This window comes from Helicoverpa zea, chromosome 7 (genome assembly GCF_022581195.2).
Source record: "Helicoverpa zea isolate HzStark_Cry1AcR chromosome 7, ilHelZeax1.1, whole genome shotgun sequence".
NCBI classification, from domain to species: Eukaryota; Metazoa; Arthropoda; class Insecta; order Lepidoptera; family Noctuidae; genus Helicoverpa; species Helicoverpa zea.
The window spans coordinates 3,548,243-3,569,289 of NC_061458.1; the positions used below are offsets into that span (position 1 = coordinate 3,548,243).

General features: G+C 33.7%; 1 protein-coding gene across 17 annotated transcripts in view; it reads right to left on the minus strand.

The window, feature by feature from the left end:
- LOC124631675 (vinexin) overlaps positions 1-21,047 on the minus strand; it is a 184,541-nt gene that overhangs the window by 56,287 nt on the left and 107,207 nt on the right. For 9 of the 17 annotated variants that reach the window (XM_047166191.1, XM_047166192.1, XM_047166200.1 and 6 more), the window contains one exon: positions 18,351-18,398. The exons of the other annotated variants lie outside the window; for them this stretch is intronic. In XM_047166191.1, the coding sequence (XP_047022147.1) occupies positions 18,351-18,398 (48 nt within the window). The remainder of the gene's footprint in view (positions 1-18,350; positions 18,399-21,047) is intronic. 17 annotated transcript variants of the gene reach the window in all.

The following is a 21,047-nucleotide window of genomic DNA, read 5'->3' on the forward strand; positions in this document are numbered from 1 at the left end:
CTTTAACCTTGGCTAAACAAAATTTTCATTTTTTTTTTCTTCCGAAGTTACTTATGAAGGTGTGATTTTCTATGTAAAGGTTAATAATAGGCCGATCAACTAATATAAGTACAACATTCAAATGTACAGTTTTGACAAACAGATTGCGTGTCGTAATATTTTACGTCTTGAATTCACAAAATTAATCATATCTTTTGATAGAGTGAATCGATTTCGATGAAACAAAAACTAAGTAATACCCCAAGTTACGTAGAATTTTTGTATATAAGCATTGTCTGCATTGAATTCGTAGATTTTACGTGAATCCCGAACAAACAAACAGATAAACAGACAAACAGACAAAAATGACAAAAATGATGGAAATGGGTTCTGTTAGTTATCCTTTAACATGCTGGCTATTTTTTTTGTCAATTTCTTCAATGTACAAAAATTACTTTTCTACAGATTTATTATATGTATAGATAACATTTTCAGACGTCATTTTCAGCAAAATATCTTTATACTACTGCGGTTTATATCAATGAAAATATAATTTAAATCAAGCATCTGTATTTATAATATTCCATTTTCGTTGGTCAGTAGCACCATCACCAATGCCAGCCTAGGTAGATAAAGGTCGCTTAGATGAGGTTCCCCGCTAAGCCTACTATACGTAAATTAATTATTAAAAGGGTATGCTTTAATCTCTTTACTGTTTTTGTCTGCGGTTTCGGTGATATTTTACATTACATGCCTATTCAAAGTGGCCACCGCTCCGGCTTAAAACCACTGCGAAAACAAAATTTCAAAAGAGGCATGTAAAATGCAACGAGCTTAGCTATTAATAGACTAGAGTCTAATGCAGTTGTCCCAAAAGCTTTTAGACGTTCGTTGGGAATTTCCGATTTTTTTTCTACTCTCCTCAGTTCAGTGTACGTGAGACTTTATTGGTTGTGGGAAGGACTAGATATAACCTCCAGTGTTCTATTCGATCCTTCCTACTATTTGGCATTTCTATAAGGGATCGTATACTTGCAAGTTATAATCATCGGTAAGATTTTGCATAGGTTGACAGAAATATTTCAGGTACTCTTGCTTTATCATGAATCCCTAAGGTCCGCTGCAATGAGACTCATGGGTCTAAAACTAATCCAGTTACAAAGTAAAATGTTGTAGAGAATGGTGAAATCTCTCCTCAGACTTCTACTTCAATGTTTAACACCTAGCTTAACTTTAAAGGTTAGCTTGTAGAAAGAGTTACTCTTTCAAAATGTCGAAGTTAGACACAACAGAGAGACATTCTATGAATTGTGTTTATTAAACTAATTCATTTTGTAGAATTGAATATTGTAACAAAGAAATAGTTAAATTATTTTATGAAATAATATTTAAACCAATTCGTTTCTTATAATTAACAAGTTTGAATATTCTGGGAATATCTGAGGGCACCGTAGACCGCAACCCTCTACAGAACAAATACCTTTATGTGGCAACTTATAATGTAAAAACACTATCAACCTATTGTCACCTTCTGGAACTGAACGAAGCACTAAAAAATATAAAATATGACGTCATAGGCTTAGCCGAAACTAGGAGACTCGGTAACTTTATAGAAGAATATGGAAACTTCATACTGTATTATATGGGACAAACACCGGGATTATATGGCGTAGGATTTATGGTGAATAAGCGCCTTAAAAATAGCATCATATCCTTTAAAGGCCTATCAGAACGAGTGGCGCTTCTTGATCTATCCATCAACAACCTTGAGATTACCATAATACAGTGTTACGCCCCAACAACGGCAGCAAGCGACGAAGATGTTGAATTGTTTTACAGCACTGTAAACAATGCACTAAAAATATGTAGAAAAAATACAATAGTCATCGGCGACTTCAACGCAAAAATTGGCCAACCAAAGACTGAAGATACAATTATGAAGAGACATGGGTATGGAGTTAAAAACAATAGAGGTAGCAGGCTCATACAATTCGCACGTGAAAACAGTCTTTCAATACTAAATACTTTTTTCAAAAAGAAAGATAGCAAACGATGGACCTGGATATCACCAGATGGAAAGACAAAAAACGAAGTGGACTACATACTCACAAATTTTCCAAAGCATGCTGAAAACATAGAAGTAATCAAGGTGCAATACCCCAGCGACCATAGATTGGTAAGAGCGACATTTAAGCTACAACACCTGAAAGCGAATAGAAAATCCTATGGAAAAAACACACACAGTAACTTGAAAACTGAAGCAGAAATAAACATATATAAAGAGTCAGTTCATAAACAGTTAGAAAACAGTAAATTATGGCAAAACAGTCACACAGTTCAGGAACTTCACGACAAAATCGTCGAGGCAATACAAGATGGCCTTAAAAAATCACATAACTCTGTAACTCACGAAAACGAACCATCTGTTTTATCGGAAAAAACAAAACAGTTAATATCAAGACGGAGAGTTCTTCAAAAGGCAAAACAAAAAACTAGAAGTATGAAAAATGAGCTTAAAGCTCTCTACAAGCTAATAAGTAAATATATTCGGAATGACTACAAGAACTACCGTAAGAAGACCATAGAAAAACATGTCATACAGACTAGAAGTGTAAAGAGAGCCAACAAAGAGCTGAGACTTCATAAAACTTGGATAGAGGGATTAAATGCTTCGAATAAAGTTACAAGTAACAGAAAAGAAATACTTTACGTTGCAACAGAATTCTATAAGTCCCTGTACACAAGTGAACATCATGTAGAGTCATTTACAGCCTCAACTCTACCAAAAGAAACAGCGTCAGATATTGCAGACATAAAAGAGTTGGAAGTGTTGAACGGAATTACCAGACTGAAACCTGATAAAAGCCCAGGACCTGATAGTATAACAAATGAAGCATTGAAACTAGGAGCTTCTCATCTAGCGTCCCCCCTAACACAGCTATTTAACCTGGTGCTGAAAACCGCGACTGTCCCAAAACAATGGACTGAGTCACACATCATCTTATTGTATAAAAAAGGAGACCCAAACGATATAAACAACTACCGACCAATAAGCTTACTGTCTTCAATATACAAATTATTTTCTTCAATTATAGAAAAGAGAATCAGAAAAACTATAGAAAATCATCAGCCAGTAGAACAGGCCGGATTCAGAAGAGGATTCTCCACAGTGGATCATATTCACTCTATTGAAATGATAATTGACAAGTATATCGAGTTTCAAAAACCACTCTACATAGGATTTATTGATTATCGAAAAGCATTCGACACACTGGAGCATCAAGCAATATGGGAGTCTCTAAGATCTCAAAACATTGAAGCCGGTTACATAAAAGTACTGCAATGTATATATAAAAACAGTAGTAGTCGAATAAGGCTAGAGACGACCGGCCCTGCAATACCGATAAAAAGGGGAGTAAGACAGGGGGATCCCATCTCTCCAACTATATTTATATCAGTGTTAGAAAGAGTCATCGGGCAATTAAAATGGGAAAAACGCGGTTTAAATATAAACAATAAATATATAAGCCACCTGAGATTCGCGGATGATATTGTATTGCTATCTGATAATAAAATGGAGTTACAATGGATGCTAGATGATCTTCACGCCGCAAGCCAGCGAGTGGGACTCGAAATAAACCGCAGCAAAACCAATATCATGACAAACTATCGGAAGAGTCCTGTATACCTAAAAAACGAAGCGCTGGAGTACGTCGATACATATATATATTTGGGAAAACAATTATCGTTTGAGAAACATAGAAATGAACAAGAAATAGAAAGAAGAGTTTCAAATGCTTGGAAAAAATACTGGAGTTACAAAGAAATCATGAAAAGTGACATGCCAATAAAAATTAAGCAAACAGTTATGAATACCTGCATACTGCCATCATTAACCTATGCTAGCCAAACGTGGAAGTATACACAACAAGCTCAAGCAAAAATCAGGACGTGTCAAAGAGGAATGGAAAGGAGTATGTTGAAAATTAGAAAAATTCAGAAAATACCCCATACCATCATTCGAAAGAAGACGAAGGTTACAGACGCTCTGATTTATTGTAAAAAGCTGAAGTGGCGCTGGGCTGGTCATATTGCGAGACTAAAAGATAACAGGTGGACCGCCAGAGTAACATCTTGGGGAGGTCCATCAGGAACTAGAAAGAAAGGTAGACCAGCCACCCGCTGGACGGACGATATCGTACATACGGCTGGCAAACATTGGATGGAAACTGCGAAAGACCGGGACGCATGGAATTCTCTAGAGGAGGCTTTCACCTTCGAGAACGAGGGGTTCTTACACACATAAAAAGTATAAAATGCATGTAAAATACGTAATTAACAATAGATCATTCAAACTAGAAATAAGTTTAAATTTTTTGTATTAATTGTTTTCGTAAGAAATAAAAGGCTTTTTTATTTTATTTTTATTTATTTTTATTATCTGAGGGCACGGCAGTGCCCCAGCCAAGACTCGAGCAAAGCGGGCACGGCCGTACCATCTTTTCTCGAAGCGTTTCGCAGCTATTTCAGCCCCCTGTATCTTCCATGTGAACAAAGCTAGGAGTTTAGGTTTTCGATGATCAAGAGTAAGTATTAGAACAAGCTCAGTCTCAAAATTACAAGACATTTGAATAAATAGTTTACGAGTTATGAGCGATCAAAGTTACACCATTTTGTCACTGACTCACTCACTGACCGATCATCAAAAGTCTAAGGTACTTCTAGCAAACTTAGAACCTTCAAATTTGGCACCAAGATAGGTTATTAGCTACATATAAAGGGAAAATTATAAAAAGCTTAAAACTTAATAAAAAAATAGGAAACAAATTTATATTTGCGGTTTTTCAAGAACATGGTGTATGAATTTTGACTGCATTGATAACTTTGTTATTTATTTATGTACAAAATGTTACTATTTGTTTTATTGTTACGTAGTGGTATATTGTTATTATGTATTAAATATACAAAAAATGAATAAAAAAGCTAGGTTTAAATGAAATGAATAATGATAAAATCTTTCATATTAATGCAGTGCGATAAACACTGCATGCTCGCTCGATAGATGGCGTTGTCCTGGTCTAAATCGCGCTATGGTTTCGTTACATAGCTTAGTATAAGTAGTACTTAAAAAAAATCAAATAATTTCATGTGATAGCGTCATCTACCTCTGAAATAAATCTCTTTTATTCTAAAAGATATTCGATTAAAAAATTCGACAATTTCGAAATTTTTTAGGTTAAAAAAAATATTGTTTACGTGCTACTTTAGGTGTACATATTTAGTTTGTTATATATTTAGTTAGTTGCATGTAAGTTAATTTAATTTGTTATATACTTAGAGAAGAAAGAGACCTACAAAAAATAAATTAGATCCCACCAAAAACATTAAATGTAAAAAAAAGCCAATCCTCTACGCAATTCCTCCACCGTAAAAAGTTTTGAGATCGCATAGAAGCCAAGTCCTGTTCTACTTTATCTGTAATAATAAATCAATATTTTGTGACTATATCAATAGTTTTGTTCACATTACAATAATACTGTCTTGGCCATGAGCACAAGTTAAAAGTCGCTCCTAGTAATAATGTGTAAATACCATTGAATTGATAAATTCTATATGGACATGATTTTAGGATTGGACTGATTATGGACTGATTGGAATTTGAGATCACCATGGACTAAACATGCGCCATAGTACATGTGCAGTTCATTGATGTTGGATGATACTGACTGTCGGTCATTTAGTAACAATTGAATAAACTAAAAGTATTTAATTCTGTGATATTAAACTTCATGTTTGACTTTCACCTCTCCAAGATATGCTGTATTATATTTGTAGTTTATTGTGCTCATGGCCAAGTCAATATTATTGTAAAGTGAACGAAACTATTGATATAGTCACAAAATATTGATTTATTATTACAAATAAAGTAGAACAGGACTTGGCTTCTATGCGATCTCAAAACTTTTTACGGTGGAGGAATTGCGTAGAGGATTGGCTTTTTTTTACATTTAATGTTTTTGGTGGGATACTTCAGTTTCAACGATAGTTTCAAAACTAGCACTGTGGCTTATGAATAGTTATAAATCAAAAGAAATTATGCCGGTTTTAGTCACATGAAATTTTCTCTGTTTCAGTGATTACAATAACACGATTGTATGATGGAAGGCAGATCTGACAGCACATAATCAGGTGAGCTAGGTCTATCTAATTCTAAATATGTACTTGATTTATGTTCCAATATCCATTTTCAATATTTCCCAGGCAATGTGCGTTCAGAAATTGTAAAGTGCAATAGACACAGTGTACCCAAAATGATAGCACTTTTGATATATCCCACAACTTTCATTCCTGCGTCCAATGTTTGAAAGCCCCTACCGACCCGTCTACGGGTACGTTTTCACAAAAAATGTCTCTTTTTTCGGCGGAAAAATAAACGAGCTGGGCATACTGTTCACGTCACACGTATCAAATTCCATATGCAAAGGTAAACTTGTTATATTTCACAACGCGAGTTACATAGTTTTTATGATTTTTTTGAAGTTCTCGCTTCCTCAATGTGCCGTTGACCATTTCTCTTGTTGGATGTAAATTTTTCTTCTAATTCCACCACTATTTTCATTATTGATATTCTTCAGCTCGAGGAAATAAACTTAAGAATACGACAATGCTCGCTTGTACTTAGTTTTAGAATCTGGGATACTCTTTTGCCCTAATAAATAATTCTTGTACAAACAAACCGCCTTTGTCAACAATACCATTTCACAAAATTTTCCTCTGTCGTCATGGAAACGTTACATTGATCTTGCCCTTACCTATAAGCTTCTTGACACATGTTCTACTTCAAAAACACCAATACATTGTAGCCCACTCACATCATGTTTCATCATTTACCTCCCGGTCTCCAAAGACTTAATATTGAGTAGTTTCCAACTTACCTGAAACAAAAAACAAACAAGATGAATCACGTGCCGCCTCTCCATAGATGTGTTCGTGTATCTGTGTTGAGGTTTATAATGGTGTCTTAAATAGCCTGTGTTTCCTGTTTTCGCGGCTAACGCTCGTCGGTTATGCAACTTGTCAGTCTGCCAACTGTTCAGGTGTTGTGACCTCAGCAGTGACGCCTCGTCGTTGACACATGACCTGACTCATCCTACGTGCTACCACCAACTCGGACTGATCTATTCCTTTTACGTGTTAAGGTTACTACAAACTCGCACTTGTCCCAGATTCAAAATAATATCCGACCATATAAAAACGCTGTGCAATAAATATGATAATGAACGCAATCTCGTTTGTATCGGGATATTTTCAATATGGCATCCAGCTTACGCGAAATGGTTATTATTATTGTCGGCGTCCGCTAAGTGATCATATTTAAATCTTTTGTGAGGTTGGTAAAATATGAGCACTTGATTGATAAATTGATATCATTTGTATGGCTCTCGTAAAGTTTCCTTTAACAATTGTGACAGGTTGAATTTATTGGTCGCATTAAGGGAATCGTTAATGGAAAAATAACTGGACAGATAATGAAGTGTAATAAAAGAAGCGCACATTATGGACTCATTTGCGGGAAGCGACAGAGCGGTGCGGTCCGCAGCGATGCGGTGCGGCACGCAGCTACGCGGTGCGACGCGGCGCGATGCCACATCGCACAGATTACAAATATCGAGTATATTTTCCGATATATCGGTCGAATTGAAATGGACATGTTTTCGGTGAAGTAATTTGGCGTGTTTAACCATTCGATATATTATTTACTGACTGCGGTTGAATAGCAATTCTGAAAGAGGTTTTATTCGAAGGTTTTGTTTGCTATGAAAAACTTCAATGAGGTGGAATTTATGGGCGTCCCCATTGAACATTGCATAAAATGTTAATTTTAAACTTTAAATAAATGGTAGATGTTGGGTTTCAGTGTTTAAATTGTGAGATTAATAGCTCGATGAGCATAATAGTGGTGATAAATTAGGCCTAGAAATTTAATTAAAATTATCTTGCCTAAGTGTTTTAGCGAACCTTCTTGGAACAACAATTATCGTTTGTAATATCTAGATCTAAGCTTGTGTATTTATGGATACTATAAACGGTTACTGAAATTGTTTTAGTAATGTGAAAACAAAAAATAAACTGAAATATTCATTAAAATTTCAATACTATTAGGAATCCTAATAATATTAGGTATCATTTTGCAAAGAAAATACTAAAATAGGTAATCGAATATTCCTAATACGTGTTGTTATAAATAGTACTTGTCCCCTTATCATCGATTTAACAAGTACTATACTTTAATTACCTAATTGATAAAGTTTATCTACAGCTGTCTATCGCAAGGTACAGTACATACTAATTTATTGAATTAGTTCGCCTCCATTCATTTATATAAAAGTATAAACATAGAATACGTAACTAGAATCCCATTTACATAATTATTCCGAAAATATTGAAGAAAAATATTTATCTTTAAAAGTAACTTTCTGAATTATTCACTAGATAATAATCTAATAGTTATTTGAAAAAGCAAATAGAATATTAGTTTAGTTTCTATAAGCAAATAAAATACATAAAAAGAATCTCCAATAACTTGGTAATCTTTTTATTGGAAAAAATATGAATAAAAAAGAAAAAAGTTCGCAACAAATGAGTTTTGATGAAAAACTTTTTTTTGCAAACAAAGTATGTTTTTATTTACACAAAAGCTGAGCCCTTAATATTCTTTATGATGAATAATATGGACGTTTAAAATATCTTCGCGTTGACACACATCTGTGGCTCGTGAATAGATCTCTATTTCTGTATGTCGCCCTCGTAATGGCTAGACGATGCCTAAATAATATACCCACAGTTATATATCGACAACGTTCATTATATTAGTTGAAATAATCATAATTTAGTTTTATTGTATTCATTATCTGTTGTTTTACTATGAAACATGTTAACGTTTATATATTATATTCACAATTTTTTTATTTTGAAGAATGCTTAAGTATCTGCCTAATGAAAATTTATTAGGTGCAAACATAGATGTATTTTTACATATAATTTGAAATAAAACATGTTATGACTGATTTTATTGTTTTTACGTTAGTTGGGCCCAATGATATTAAATGTGGAGATGCCACACAAAGATTCAGCTTTCTATGCTAGATTTGGCAATCCTTATTTTTTTAAGCATTTTCTTGTTTACTTCTATTAATATTCTGAATAATTCTATGTTACCGAACTCAAAATTAGAATTAATAGGAAACGTAAAGTTTGAACTGGTTATAAATTTTAAAGCTAAAAGGAGTATTACTAAGCTGTAATCTCTATGGCAACGCTCTTCGTTTCAGTCCAAAACCACGTGGATTCATTTAAATATAACAACTTTTAACCCAAATCTCTCTATCTTCTAACTCTGAAACTAGACATCATCACATATTACGAAAGCAATACATCAGAATTGATTTGATTATCAAACTAAGATAAAATGTGATACACAAAATGTATAAATTAGCTTCGAACCAATAACATATGTAAATATGGAAACAAGATAATTTATGCTTTATTGCCTTAATAACAAGTATAAAAATCGTTTGGCAGTGTAATGGTGTAAACACATTACGGCTACACTAGGTTGGGAAAGAAAAATGTGATGAATGAACGTATAAATAATCATGTCGGCTGCGTACACTTTAATCATAGTTGTATTTTCAGTGAAATACGACAGACTTAATACTTTTCTCTCATATTTTAAGGAAGAATAACCTTTGGTACCTAAATGCTGCATTTGTAACCGTCAACGTTTAGTATTTTAGTTTAAAAAAAAATCAATTTAGGTGCAATTAAATACTCAGCTCATCATCTCTTTTGAAGTCATCAACATTGAAGCATGTTATAAGAAGAATTCGAAATATTGTTCCACGTAAAAAAATCAAATAAGCCTGCCGAAACATAACGGAATTTACACTGTTATTTAATCCGCAAGATTTTACTGGAAACTACCAAAAATATTTGAATATTCAAAAGTTGGGAATAGCATTTCATTGTCGAACGGTTGGATAAAACCAAAATATTGCGCAAACGAACACCATTCAATATTCTGCTCTGATGAATAATTAACTAGCTGACAGTTCACTACCAGTCACAGTTTATGTACATATTAAAAAAACTTCTGAAAAGTGGGAACTTCATTAAACATTTTGACTTTTAAAACAACATTTTAACAGAATTGCATTTGTAATAACATTCATTATCTTTGTCTCTAATGCTCTTGAATTCTGATTTCGCATATCATGTTTCCTATTTCATCAAGTGCAGGGAATGTGCATGTCATCCTATACAAAATCTCCTGATTTCAAATTATCAATGTAATCAATAGCTCTGTCACTGTTAATGTTCATAACACTGAGTCACATGGATAATAGAATGTACTACATACAGATGTGGAAGGAGTGTAGTGAGGAAAATAAAAATTCGTGTATTATTGTCCAGAAATTGAACTTTGCTTGTCACCTTAAAAACTGAAATGTCATTTCTATGCAATTAAGGGTAACTTGCACCATTTGAATATAACGATATATACTTTCCTGGGACGATTTTTCTGTTCATCTACCCAAATCTTGCTTTTACTTGCTCATAATACAAGCTTATCATCTCCCAAGCCAACTATTTTGGGATCGTCTTCCAGTCTAACCGGGTGCAGCTGAGTACCATTGTTTTACAAGGAGCGACTGCCTATCTGACCTCCTCAACCCGGCTAACCCAAAACCCCTCGGTAAGACTGGTTGTTAGACTTACTGGCTTCTGACTACCCGTAACGACTGCTAAAGATGTTCAATGACAGCCTCATAATGCAAGCTGATGTTAACATATTAAGAGCGGTTACACAGCACGGCTTTACGTCGCTCGCCTCTATAAGTCGATTAATTTCCGTATGTTCTACACCAGTGGGGAGGGCTTCATAAACACTTACTGTATATGTCAGAGGCAATACTGTTAAATCGCTTAGCGAGTGAATCACTGGTTTCTGCGGTGTGCAGTGTTGGTTGGAGTCTATGGCCCGAACAAATACCTATATAAAATGAACAGGGCATTTACTACACGTCGTCATCGGAAGAAGTACAAACCAAGTCTTTGTAGTTTGTCTTGCAGTAATATTTTTTTTATTGTACGCAAAATTACTTCGATTTACTCTAGTTAATGACATTGTAAGACTACAAATATAGAAGGCACCTATCTAAGTTTATTTTTGGACCATATTACATAACAAAAAAAAAAACAATCCAAAATACTCGATACTCATTCAAAATCTAATATTACCTGCAACGCTCCATCAATCGCGAACAGTTTGGTATTAGGTGCCAGTTCATAATTTCATACCTCGCTCAAGGTCTAAAGAAAGACAATACAGACTTTGTTCTATAATAAATGTTAATGTAGTGTGAAAAACGGGAAACGCTGCCAATATTTATAACTAGTTGTTTTCCCGCAGTTTCACTCGCGCCCCGTGGGAACTACTGCCCGTATCGGGGTAAAATAGAGCTTATGTTACTCGGGAAGAGTGTAGCTATTCAATAGTGAAAGAATTTTTCAAATCGGTTCCGTAGTTTCGGAGCCTACAAGGTGCAAAGAAGCAAACAATAAAATGTTTCCTCTTTGTTATATGTATTATTATGTATGTATGTGTGATACATGTGGTATAAAACGGCCAAGCCGCCGAGCGTAAGGTCACAGGGCATCTGGCGTAGAAACACATGTGCTCGCTATATTTATCGCCGCCATTCAGCACTTTGATAGCGCCCACTAAATTGTAAACGCCTCTAAAACGTACAAAAATATTTAACAGATAATATGAATAAGATTGTTGAGTCTTTGTGCATTATAATTTTTTTTTAAACCTAATATTTTTTTGTCATAGAAAATTAATACTTCGATTTTGTAGAACTTAGATCGATTATTGGTTTCGTGATCCATGTAGGACACTGTTACCGCACAAATGCAGACTGGAGATTGCGACAAACTATAGTAGCAACAAATGGACAAAAGCGACAATTTTTTTTACCAAAATAAAAAAGATTCTAAAAATAATTTTAATATGTCTTTACAGGACTGATCAAATTATATTTTTGGCAATAATTCAGATAAATGCGTTCAGACACGATTAAGTCGACACCACTTTCATGGTTGATAGCTCATATAAGAAAAATAGCTTTATGAAATAACGTGGGACGTTCCGACCACCTAAGTAGCAAGTCACTGAATAAAACAGAAAATAGACTTTTTGATATACACACATTTTTTTATGAATCAGAAATCTTACATCCTACACACCACTTTTGTGATTTGCGTAGGAAGTCATTTTATAAATAAGTCTATTGAATAAACGTAAGTAGAAAGATTTGAGCTTTAAGTGATAACTAGGAAAGCCAGATTCCAGGAAATAGCTACTACTATCAGGGCTTATCGTCCTTTGATTGTCAGATACTGGGAAAGGCTGTGCAATTTTCATTTCCGAGTAATATCGCAGCCTTTGTTCCTACACAGGCAAACAGAATTTGTGATTGAATTTCTGACAACAATTAAAATTGCGCTTGTTTTGCGCACCTAGAAGCCTGCAGATTTGCTCACCTCTCCGTAAACCTATACCTATTAACTATGTATCTATAATAAATCTAAGCTCAACTATGAGTTACTAAGTTTCCTAAGTTTTTAGACATTCACACAGTCGTTTTAATTTTACCAAATAGTAGAAAAAGGTCAACCCTTCGATTTCCAGGCTTTTAGTGGGCTCGAATCAAACAAAGCTAGTACAATGGAGCTTTTAAGGTAAACTGAGGCTTTTGTCAGCGCAGAGGAGAGGGGAGGGGGGGGACATATAAGTGCGTTATCGACTATGACAACACATTTGCGTTCCTCAATATGCGAATGCAAATAAAAAGGGAATTATTGTGAGGAAAATGTTTGTTCGAGTTATACGAGTTCCGTCCACTATTAGTTTTTCCTTATTTTGCTATTGGTATTTACTTATAGATGAAAATAATACTCTACATTGTTCAACATATTTAGGAAAGATTTTAGACTTTTATTGTATCTTAGTAGTAAATAAGTGGTAACTAAAGTTGTCGCCGAATAGAGATTAGGTCTACAGGAAAATTAAACACGAATTTCATTAAAATACAATTCAGAGACCGACTTAGCGACCTGTCATTAAGCTGCTCTGTATTCAAGGAGTGTTTCAGAGTATTAAGCAACCACTATTGAAGATCAATAAATGTATTAATTGCTGCCGTGTCATTGTTTAATTTCATGATCGAAATATCTGATGATGTCACTTTGGCTAAAGATTAAAGTGTTCTGTCTCTATCAAGAAAATAGCTACCAAGAAAATCTATACTAATATCATAAAGCTGAAGAGTTTGTTTGTTTGTTTGAACGCGCTAATCTCAGGAACTACTGGTTCGATTTGAAAATTTCTTTCAGCGTTAGATAGCCCATTTATCGAGGAAGGCTATAGGCTACTTTTTATCCCGGTACGGGAAGTAGTTCCCACGGGATGCGGGTGAAACCGCTGGCAGAAGCTAGTAAGATATAAAAGGTTTAGGGAACTTCCAAAACTGGTTATAAAAACCACTTCATTGTAACAAATTCGAGATAACACCATCAAACAAATTGACAGGCCCTAGCAATAATCGTTTACATCTCGAAACATGGCTAACTTTCATCGAGTTCCACTGAGCGCCTTTTACGCGTCAAACACATTTTTCCTGGTGTAAATCTGAGCGGCATAATGGGAAAAGTTGTAACAAGTATTCCGAACATATTATGTGCCATTAATATTCTGACGAGTCCCCGACGTTGGCAACCCTATAAAAGTTCAATGAACGAACGCGGCGGTAGCTTATAATTTTAATATTTACGTGTTGCTGTGTACATATTATATTGGTTAAGGTCTATTAACATATAATGAACGTCAATATGAATAGCCCTACAAGTTTATCGAATAAATATTTTTTTACCTTTTAGAAAATGAAATTCTTTAGTCATCTTTGGTCCTTTAGGGGTTCACATTCTAGAATACATTTATTTACCTAGAAGAAAAATGTGAATCCTTCAGTTGTTATTGGTGTGTGATCCCGATTCACATACTCAGGCTGTAGCCAGAACTTTTATGTTGAAAGATGAACATTCCTGTAAAAGGATTTTTGTGTCGCTTTCACAAATCAATCCGAAACTTTCAGTACGTCGCAGTGACGTACGTGCCGGGGCTGCTTTGATACAACTTGTGGCCCAACACGAGTAACGACACAACTTCACAAATGTTATATCGAACTCCAACGTTCCACAGAAAATTCTACAACCATATAAAAATAAAAGTTCATATAAAACTGTTCGCTGATTCCACAAATCGATTTGATTGAATAATGAATAAATAACAGATCTCGTGAACCCAATTTTCCGGTTATTCGCAACAAATTAAAGAATTATTATATTTACTCAAACGAAACCTTCTTAAAATTGTAGGTAAATAATCCGGGACGAACGTACACGATTCCCAGCTGTATTCGGAAAATAAGAGGTTCAATTTTTCCCCTTTTGTGGGCAAAGGAATAAAAAAAAGGATTTCATACAAATGGAAACGTTCCCTTTTTGAACAGTTCATTGTTTGTATAAGCCGAGGAAACGTTTTTTGGGGAAAGCAAAAACCCTTTTCTGTTCACCACTTAGCTGTGAATGGTTCTAAATGGCTGGAATTTATGATTTATTTGCTGTTTAAGGATTAAGTAAGTAATGTGCTTCATTAAAGTGTCAAGGCGTTATGTAAGTAGGTAGCAAGATGACATTTTGTTGACCCTCTTCATCTTGAAGTTTAATAAACAATAATCGATAATAATAATACAATTCTAGTAACTATTAGAACTATTGAACAAAAGAAAATTGTGTCTGAGTTTTCGCAGAAAATCTCGGGCGAAGTACGAAAATTATATATTTTTATGTTCTTGTTTGACAAGTTGGACGATTACACGCGTGTTGACTCTAATAGGCTGTAAATTCTTTAAATATTCGAAGGCAATTTGCGATGATGTAAGTGACAAATTATCGACTCTCGAATTTACGTCTGGCAGACATGTGCTAACTATTATAATAAATATCTATACCTTCTGTACGATAACAAATGCAGTAATTTAGTAAATATTATTGTGGTTACGTTTATGTACAGTCTTTTAATGGCTGATATTATGTATGAAGGTGACACTGTTAATTTGACTAATCTGGGTAAACCCATGCGCAAATTGCTTTTTCAGTACCTAAATGATTTTTTTTTCGATCATTATTTTGGAAAATATTTACAAGAAGCCCACAAAAGTAGGAAACACATTTTAATTAACGCAAAAGCAACTTAAATTTTACTATCATAAAGAATTTTCCTTTACAAGAAAATTTAATATTTGACGTAAATTAAAACAGAGTGGATTCCTTGTAATACCTAATCATGTCCTTCTCTCGGCTTACATTTTAATTAGTCTTGTACTAGGCAAATGCCTGCGTTAATAAACTAACACTAAATAAAATCTGAGAGACTGAAGAAATGAATTTCAGTTCAGTTAGTTAGGATAATTTTTAATTATGGATTATCTGATTAGAAAAAGATTGTTTTTTCAAAACATATCCCTGATCTTGGAAGTATTTTACACTTTATGTATTTTTAAGCCCAGAATTTTGGAAGCCAGATTTAAATTATTTTACAATATCAATTTATCAATTCTCAAAACCGAAACCATCAAAGCCGGAAGACATTTTTTAACACCGAAACCCGGAACAAGAATTTAACATTCCTCGCCTATATCGCGGTAATAAAATCGTCAATCATACAAAAAAAAAATGAATTATCTAGCATAAATAAATATTATCCTTGTTTATACATTTGTCACCTTGAAAGGAAATACCTAACTGAAAGGTTAATAGATTCAACAGCGTCATGAAGAGTCTCTCATTAGCTCTGAATAAATTACTCCGTGTAAAGCGAAATCGAAAGTGTACTTAGGTATTAAGCGATAAAGGATTCAAATGTATTTTATTGCCTGTCGCTAAGGTCGATAATGGCGTGAAAGGCTGTTATTAATGAATGTTGTTCAAATCGTTAAGTACGTACTATTGACTAATCACTATTTTATTGGATCATTATATTAACTTTTAGTGGGACTAGTAACACCTTAGTTGGTGGACTTGAGAAATCCGATTTATCAATCTTGATTTTGAATAATTTTGGAATAATACTCTCAAAGTTATCTACTTATAGACATTTTGTTGTATCAAATATGTAAACAAGTAGCTATACTCATAACTATTTATAGTAAAACCTAAGACCAGTTCACAGGAAGTGCATGGGTTTATCGTTATCACGTCATGACATAATATTTACTCACACACGTAGTAAGGCTGAGGCCACACGCAGCGCTTGCGCAATCTCAGATTACAGGGCTGTCTCACTAATGTCGCTAACACATTTTATATTCATAGGAAATGTTAACGCGAACACGTTTTTACGTGACTTTCACGAATATGCATAAAGTTTTTTATTCAGACGAAAGTTACGCTTTTGAATTTTCTTAGAGATGATGTAGACACGTCCTTAATTTTTTGTTGGGAATTTGTTCTTGTCTTCTGTTAATCTTGGGCCTAGAATACATATTTATTAAACGCATTACTTTTTACCATTTTAGCGAAAAAAATGCCATAAAAAAGTACCTTTTCACGATTACTCAAGCAAACAATACCTAGATACAGATATCATAAGACCTTATGCACCAATAATGATGACTGGCATAAAACACCCTACTACTTTAATAATAAGGATGACAACGATATGCAAATGCTTGGTCAGATATAACATTTCTATCCGCCTGTCCAGATATTCGCATCGTCAGCGGAACCGCGAAGGGACTAATACCCATTTTACGGCTTTTCCCAAATTTTATGGTTATTTCGGATATGATTGTCGACACTCATAAAAGAACTTTTCTTATAAACGTTTTCATATGGATCAGCGTTTACGTTTTCGTTTGAACTTGCGTATATTTTGAGGGAAAACTTCTTGTGAGTGGCAATATTTCTGATGAGTGTAGACGGGAGGAAATTAATGAAATTACCTTTGTTGCTAAGGTATAAAGTAAATAGAAAATTGAAATTATGTTTTGCGACACAAATTACTAATCAGAAAGAAATATGTCCAATGCTGGGATCAACTACTTATGTAGTGTAACTTTTGTGTGTGTATATTTTTATATCTGAGATTTCGTTTGTTTGAATTTGTATAAATTATAATAAGCAATACACAAAAACATAAGAAATTAATCAAAATATTCGTTTCATAATATTTGCTGTAACTTGAATTGTGTCCACCTAAAAAAACAGATAGAAAATAGGTAACTTAAAGTACAAGTGTTTAAAAATACAACATAAAGTTGTTAATACTAAAACACATCAAAATCAAACATTTAGTAAAATCACATCGCAAGCGGCATACCCACATTGATTAGTTGAAAACTATCAAATCAGTTCTGAAAGAATTTAATTTTAATTCAAAATATTGTGATATTTAAAAAAAAAACTTATAAGACTTAAAATATCACAATATTTAATTGAAAATTCACAACATAAAATGTAACGGCAACAGGCAAAAACTGTCAAACGAATTATTATTTTTCTGAAGCTTGGTAAAGTTACAAAAAAAAGTAATTTGAATGAGAAAAAAAAAACATCAAAACGACTTTGACACGTGTCAAATATTCATATGCTTTGATTAAAATATAGCGGAAATATTTACCGGTACGAATTTCCGATAACATATTATGAATGTTAAATAGCACGAACATACTACAGAAAAGCAATTTTCTCTTACACTTTCGATTTCTATGGAAACAAAATTTCCAGGTAATCTGAAAAGCGGTAATGACAACATATTCATTTGAATCATTTGTCTGTGCGGACCTTTCTTTGTAAAAAAAAAACAAATTCAAAACACTGTAAAATGAAATTGTATTTTCTGCTGAAACGCTCATAACACAAAAACATTATTTTTGTTTTGATTATTTTTTATGCCATATCTGACTTATTTGAAGTCATGTAAAAAGCGTATTTTGTAGTCCGCTTCTTTATAATATGTAGGTACATACTTACTATATGGCATGTATCACTTCTATTATTAGGTAACTCCATTTCAGAAATGGAAACATCTCAGAATCGTTGTTCTTTTCAAATACATTAATTTACCTCTGAAATGATAGATGTATTTCCATAATTATCTATCTTTTATTATATCAATCAAAGCATATGAATAACACTGTATAAATACACAAGTTGTAGGACTGTTAGTCGCCGGGGTCTGATACCTGGTGAGGTCGAGCGCGCCTTGAACGTCGGAGCGATCATGACCGTCTCTGGAAATCACAATCAAAATAGATAAAATACCTATATTTTCATACCTAAAAAGTTATAAACTAGTTTTTCTTTATAGTTCCAATCGTTATCAGTTGATTTAATACTTATTATTGGTATTTGTAAGAGACAACGTGTGGATAGCAACCTTTTCTTCCCTTACGTGAGATTTCAAACATGATACAGGATAGTATATTTCTAGAGGACAACAAACATACAATACTCCTTTTCAAGACCTATCTTTGTGATATATTTTAACCTAAATACTTTTCTGAACGAATAAGATTCTTTACTTTTCAGCTAACATGAAAAGTAAAGAAGTCTTTTCAGGATGAAAAGTCTTAAAAATGACTGAAGCTTTCCTTCAGATTGTCTTAATTTATAAATAACTACGTCTTTGACACTTGTAGGGTGGGTTTTATTGATCGAATAGCCTACAAGTATTTTGGTGACCACCCACAACAGTTCTAAAAGTTTCTGTTCGACGATGAATAACAAACAACTTAGACAATTTAACTCTCTGCTCAGTTTGGGAATCGAACCCAGAAATAACATTTCTTTAAACCTAAATATGACCATAGTTAAATATTTTTTAAACTAAAAAGGCTTAATTTCGGATTAACTGATAATTGAATACTCATTACTTTTTTTAATCTCATAAGTTAAACTTTTAAGTCCTCAGCCATCAGTTCACAATAATATCCAATACAAACTACAGTTCATAGGTACATAAAATACTTTATTGTTTATATCCCATTGTATTTTGTTCCAGCTGAATAAATATTATTACGTCGTAAAATACATTAAATGAATGTTATTCCACTCAATACTCAATACTACTAACTACTACAAAGTTAAAAACTGATTCAATTCATGAGAGGGAAAACCGAGTGCTATACAATTTATGAATAAAATGGCAGGAGAATGATTTTGTGCTATATTGAAAAAAATAAATGTTATTAAAGGGAAAATATGAATATAAAATAACCAAATAAAAATGTGAAATGAATATTACTGTATATATCTGTATTTAAAATTATCGATGAAAATGCGAATGTTTATGTATCTTGATAATGATTTTAAAGGTTCATGTATTACCTAGTCTCGAAACAAACATTCCGCTAAAATAAACACTAGTCCTAAAAATAATTTATAACACACAAAAAGCATCAATGAAGACGCAACAAGAACACCCTATACTGCGTAATAAATGTACGTGTTCCGACTTTATAAGGGAAAGTGTTTATACACACATGTAGTATGTAAATAAACTTAATTACATCACATCATCATTATCTGGCGACGCTCGTGTCTTTACGGCCGCGAGCAAGGCCATCCGACATCGGAATCTCATTGTCCGTTATCACAATTCATTCGTACGTTCAATTTAACAATGTGAGGTTATCGCCGCAATAAAATAAGTTGAATATTAATAGTATGTTGTGGTAAGGGTGTGGGCACACGAGCGTTTATTCGATTCGTCACAAAGTTTACGTTTCACATATTCGTCATAACGACAGATCTAAACACTTGTGAAGATTTTTCTTAAAAAAATACTCGGCTTTTGGGTGAATGATTTTTAAATACTATAAGTAGAACGAGAGTGTAAATACAAAACGAAACAACAGTTCAGTTAACTGGCTACTAAAGAGAATAGACACCCTATTAGACAACACGTGTCAAAACCACCCAACTGAGCGATGACTCAGACAGAAATCGGACACAGAAAATCAGTGACCAATCAAAATCGGGCGCGTAAACTCTTCCTAACACCGGCAAAGGATTGTGGGTCGGACTGAACGGTGCTAAACAAATATTGAATTAACGCGCACAGAATAATTGTGGAGAAAGTGTACAGAGCATTTATCAGCTGAGTCTCGCTAGTGTTTAATATTGAGTTCATTATCATCTCTGTATGTATTTAGGACGGCTTGGGTAAACTGAACGGGACCTTACAACTATCTGTATGCTTTTTGTTTGGTATTACGTCGACACTTTGATGTTCTCTTGTTATGATGCTGGTAGAAAATTATGATGAGTTTAATAATGTTATATTTTTTACAAGAAATTACAAAGACACATTATCATAAACTGTTATCATATGGGCAAATAGAAGATCCTCTAGGTAGAAGAAAAAAATGTATTCAGTAGATACCTACGCTTCAATCCGTTGATTGTCCTTTTTGATGTGAAAAGATTTTAAAAAGGTTTTGTGTCGATTAAAAATCCTCTTTGCTCTCTCTTTTATATATCTCTGCTTTTATATAAATACAAGTGTGAATAAAAATATATTGTACTTAAGATAATGGCCACTTTATCATGCTATACTTTTATCGTAAATGTCACCTACGAGACAAAACGAAATGTGAATATCATTTAGTTTTATAGTTTTATCTCTCTATACGTGTTACAGTCTGTAGTTGCCAATACAGAGTATAAAGTTAAAACTCATTTATTCAAATCAGGCTGAAAATCAGAACTTTTTTGAACAGCGAATTGACAAAAAGACAGGATTTAACATTTTCTAGGGCTTCTTGTTGGTAAAATGAAGGTACTATCTATTAGCTGCTGCTATATAATTATAGTATCGCCACATATTGCCTAGTCACACCCCTAGTTTCAATCGACCCCCAATGTCGGTCTCACTAGCC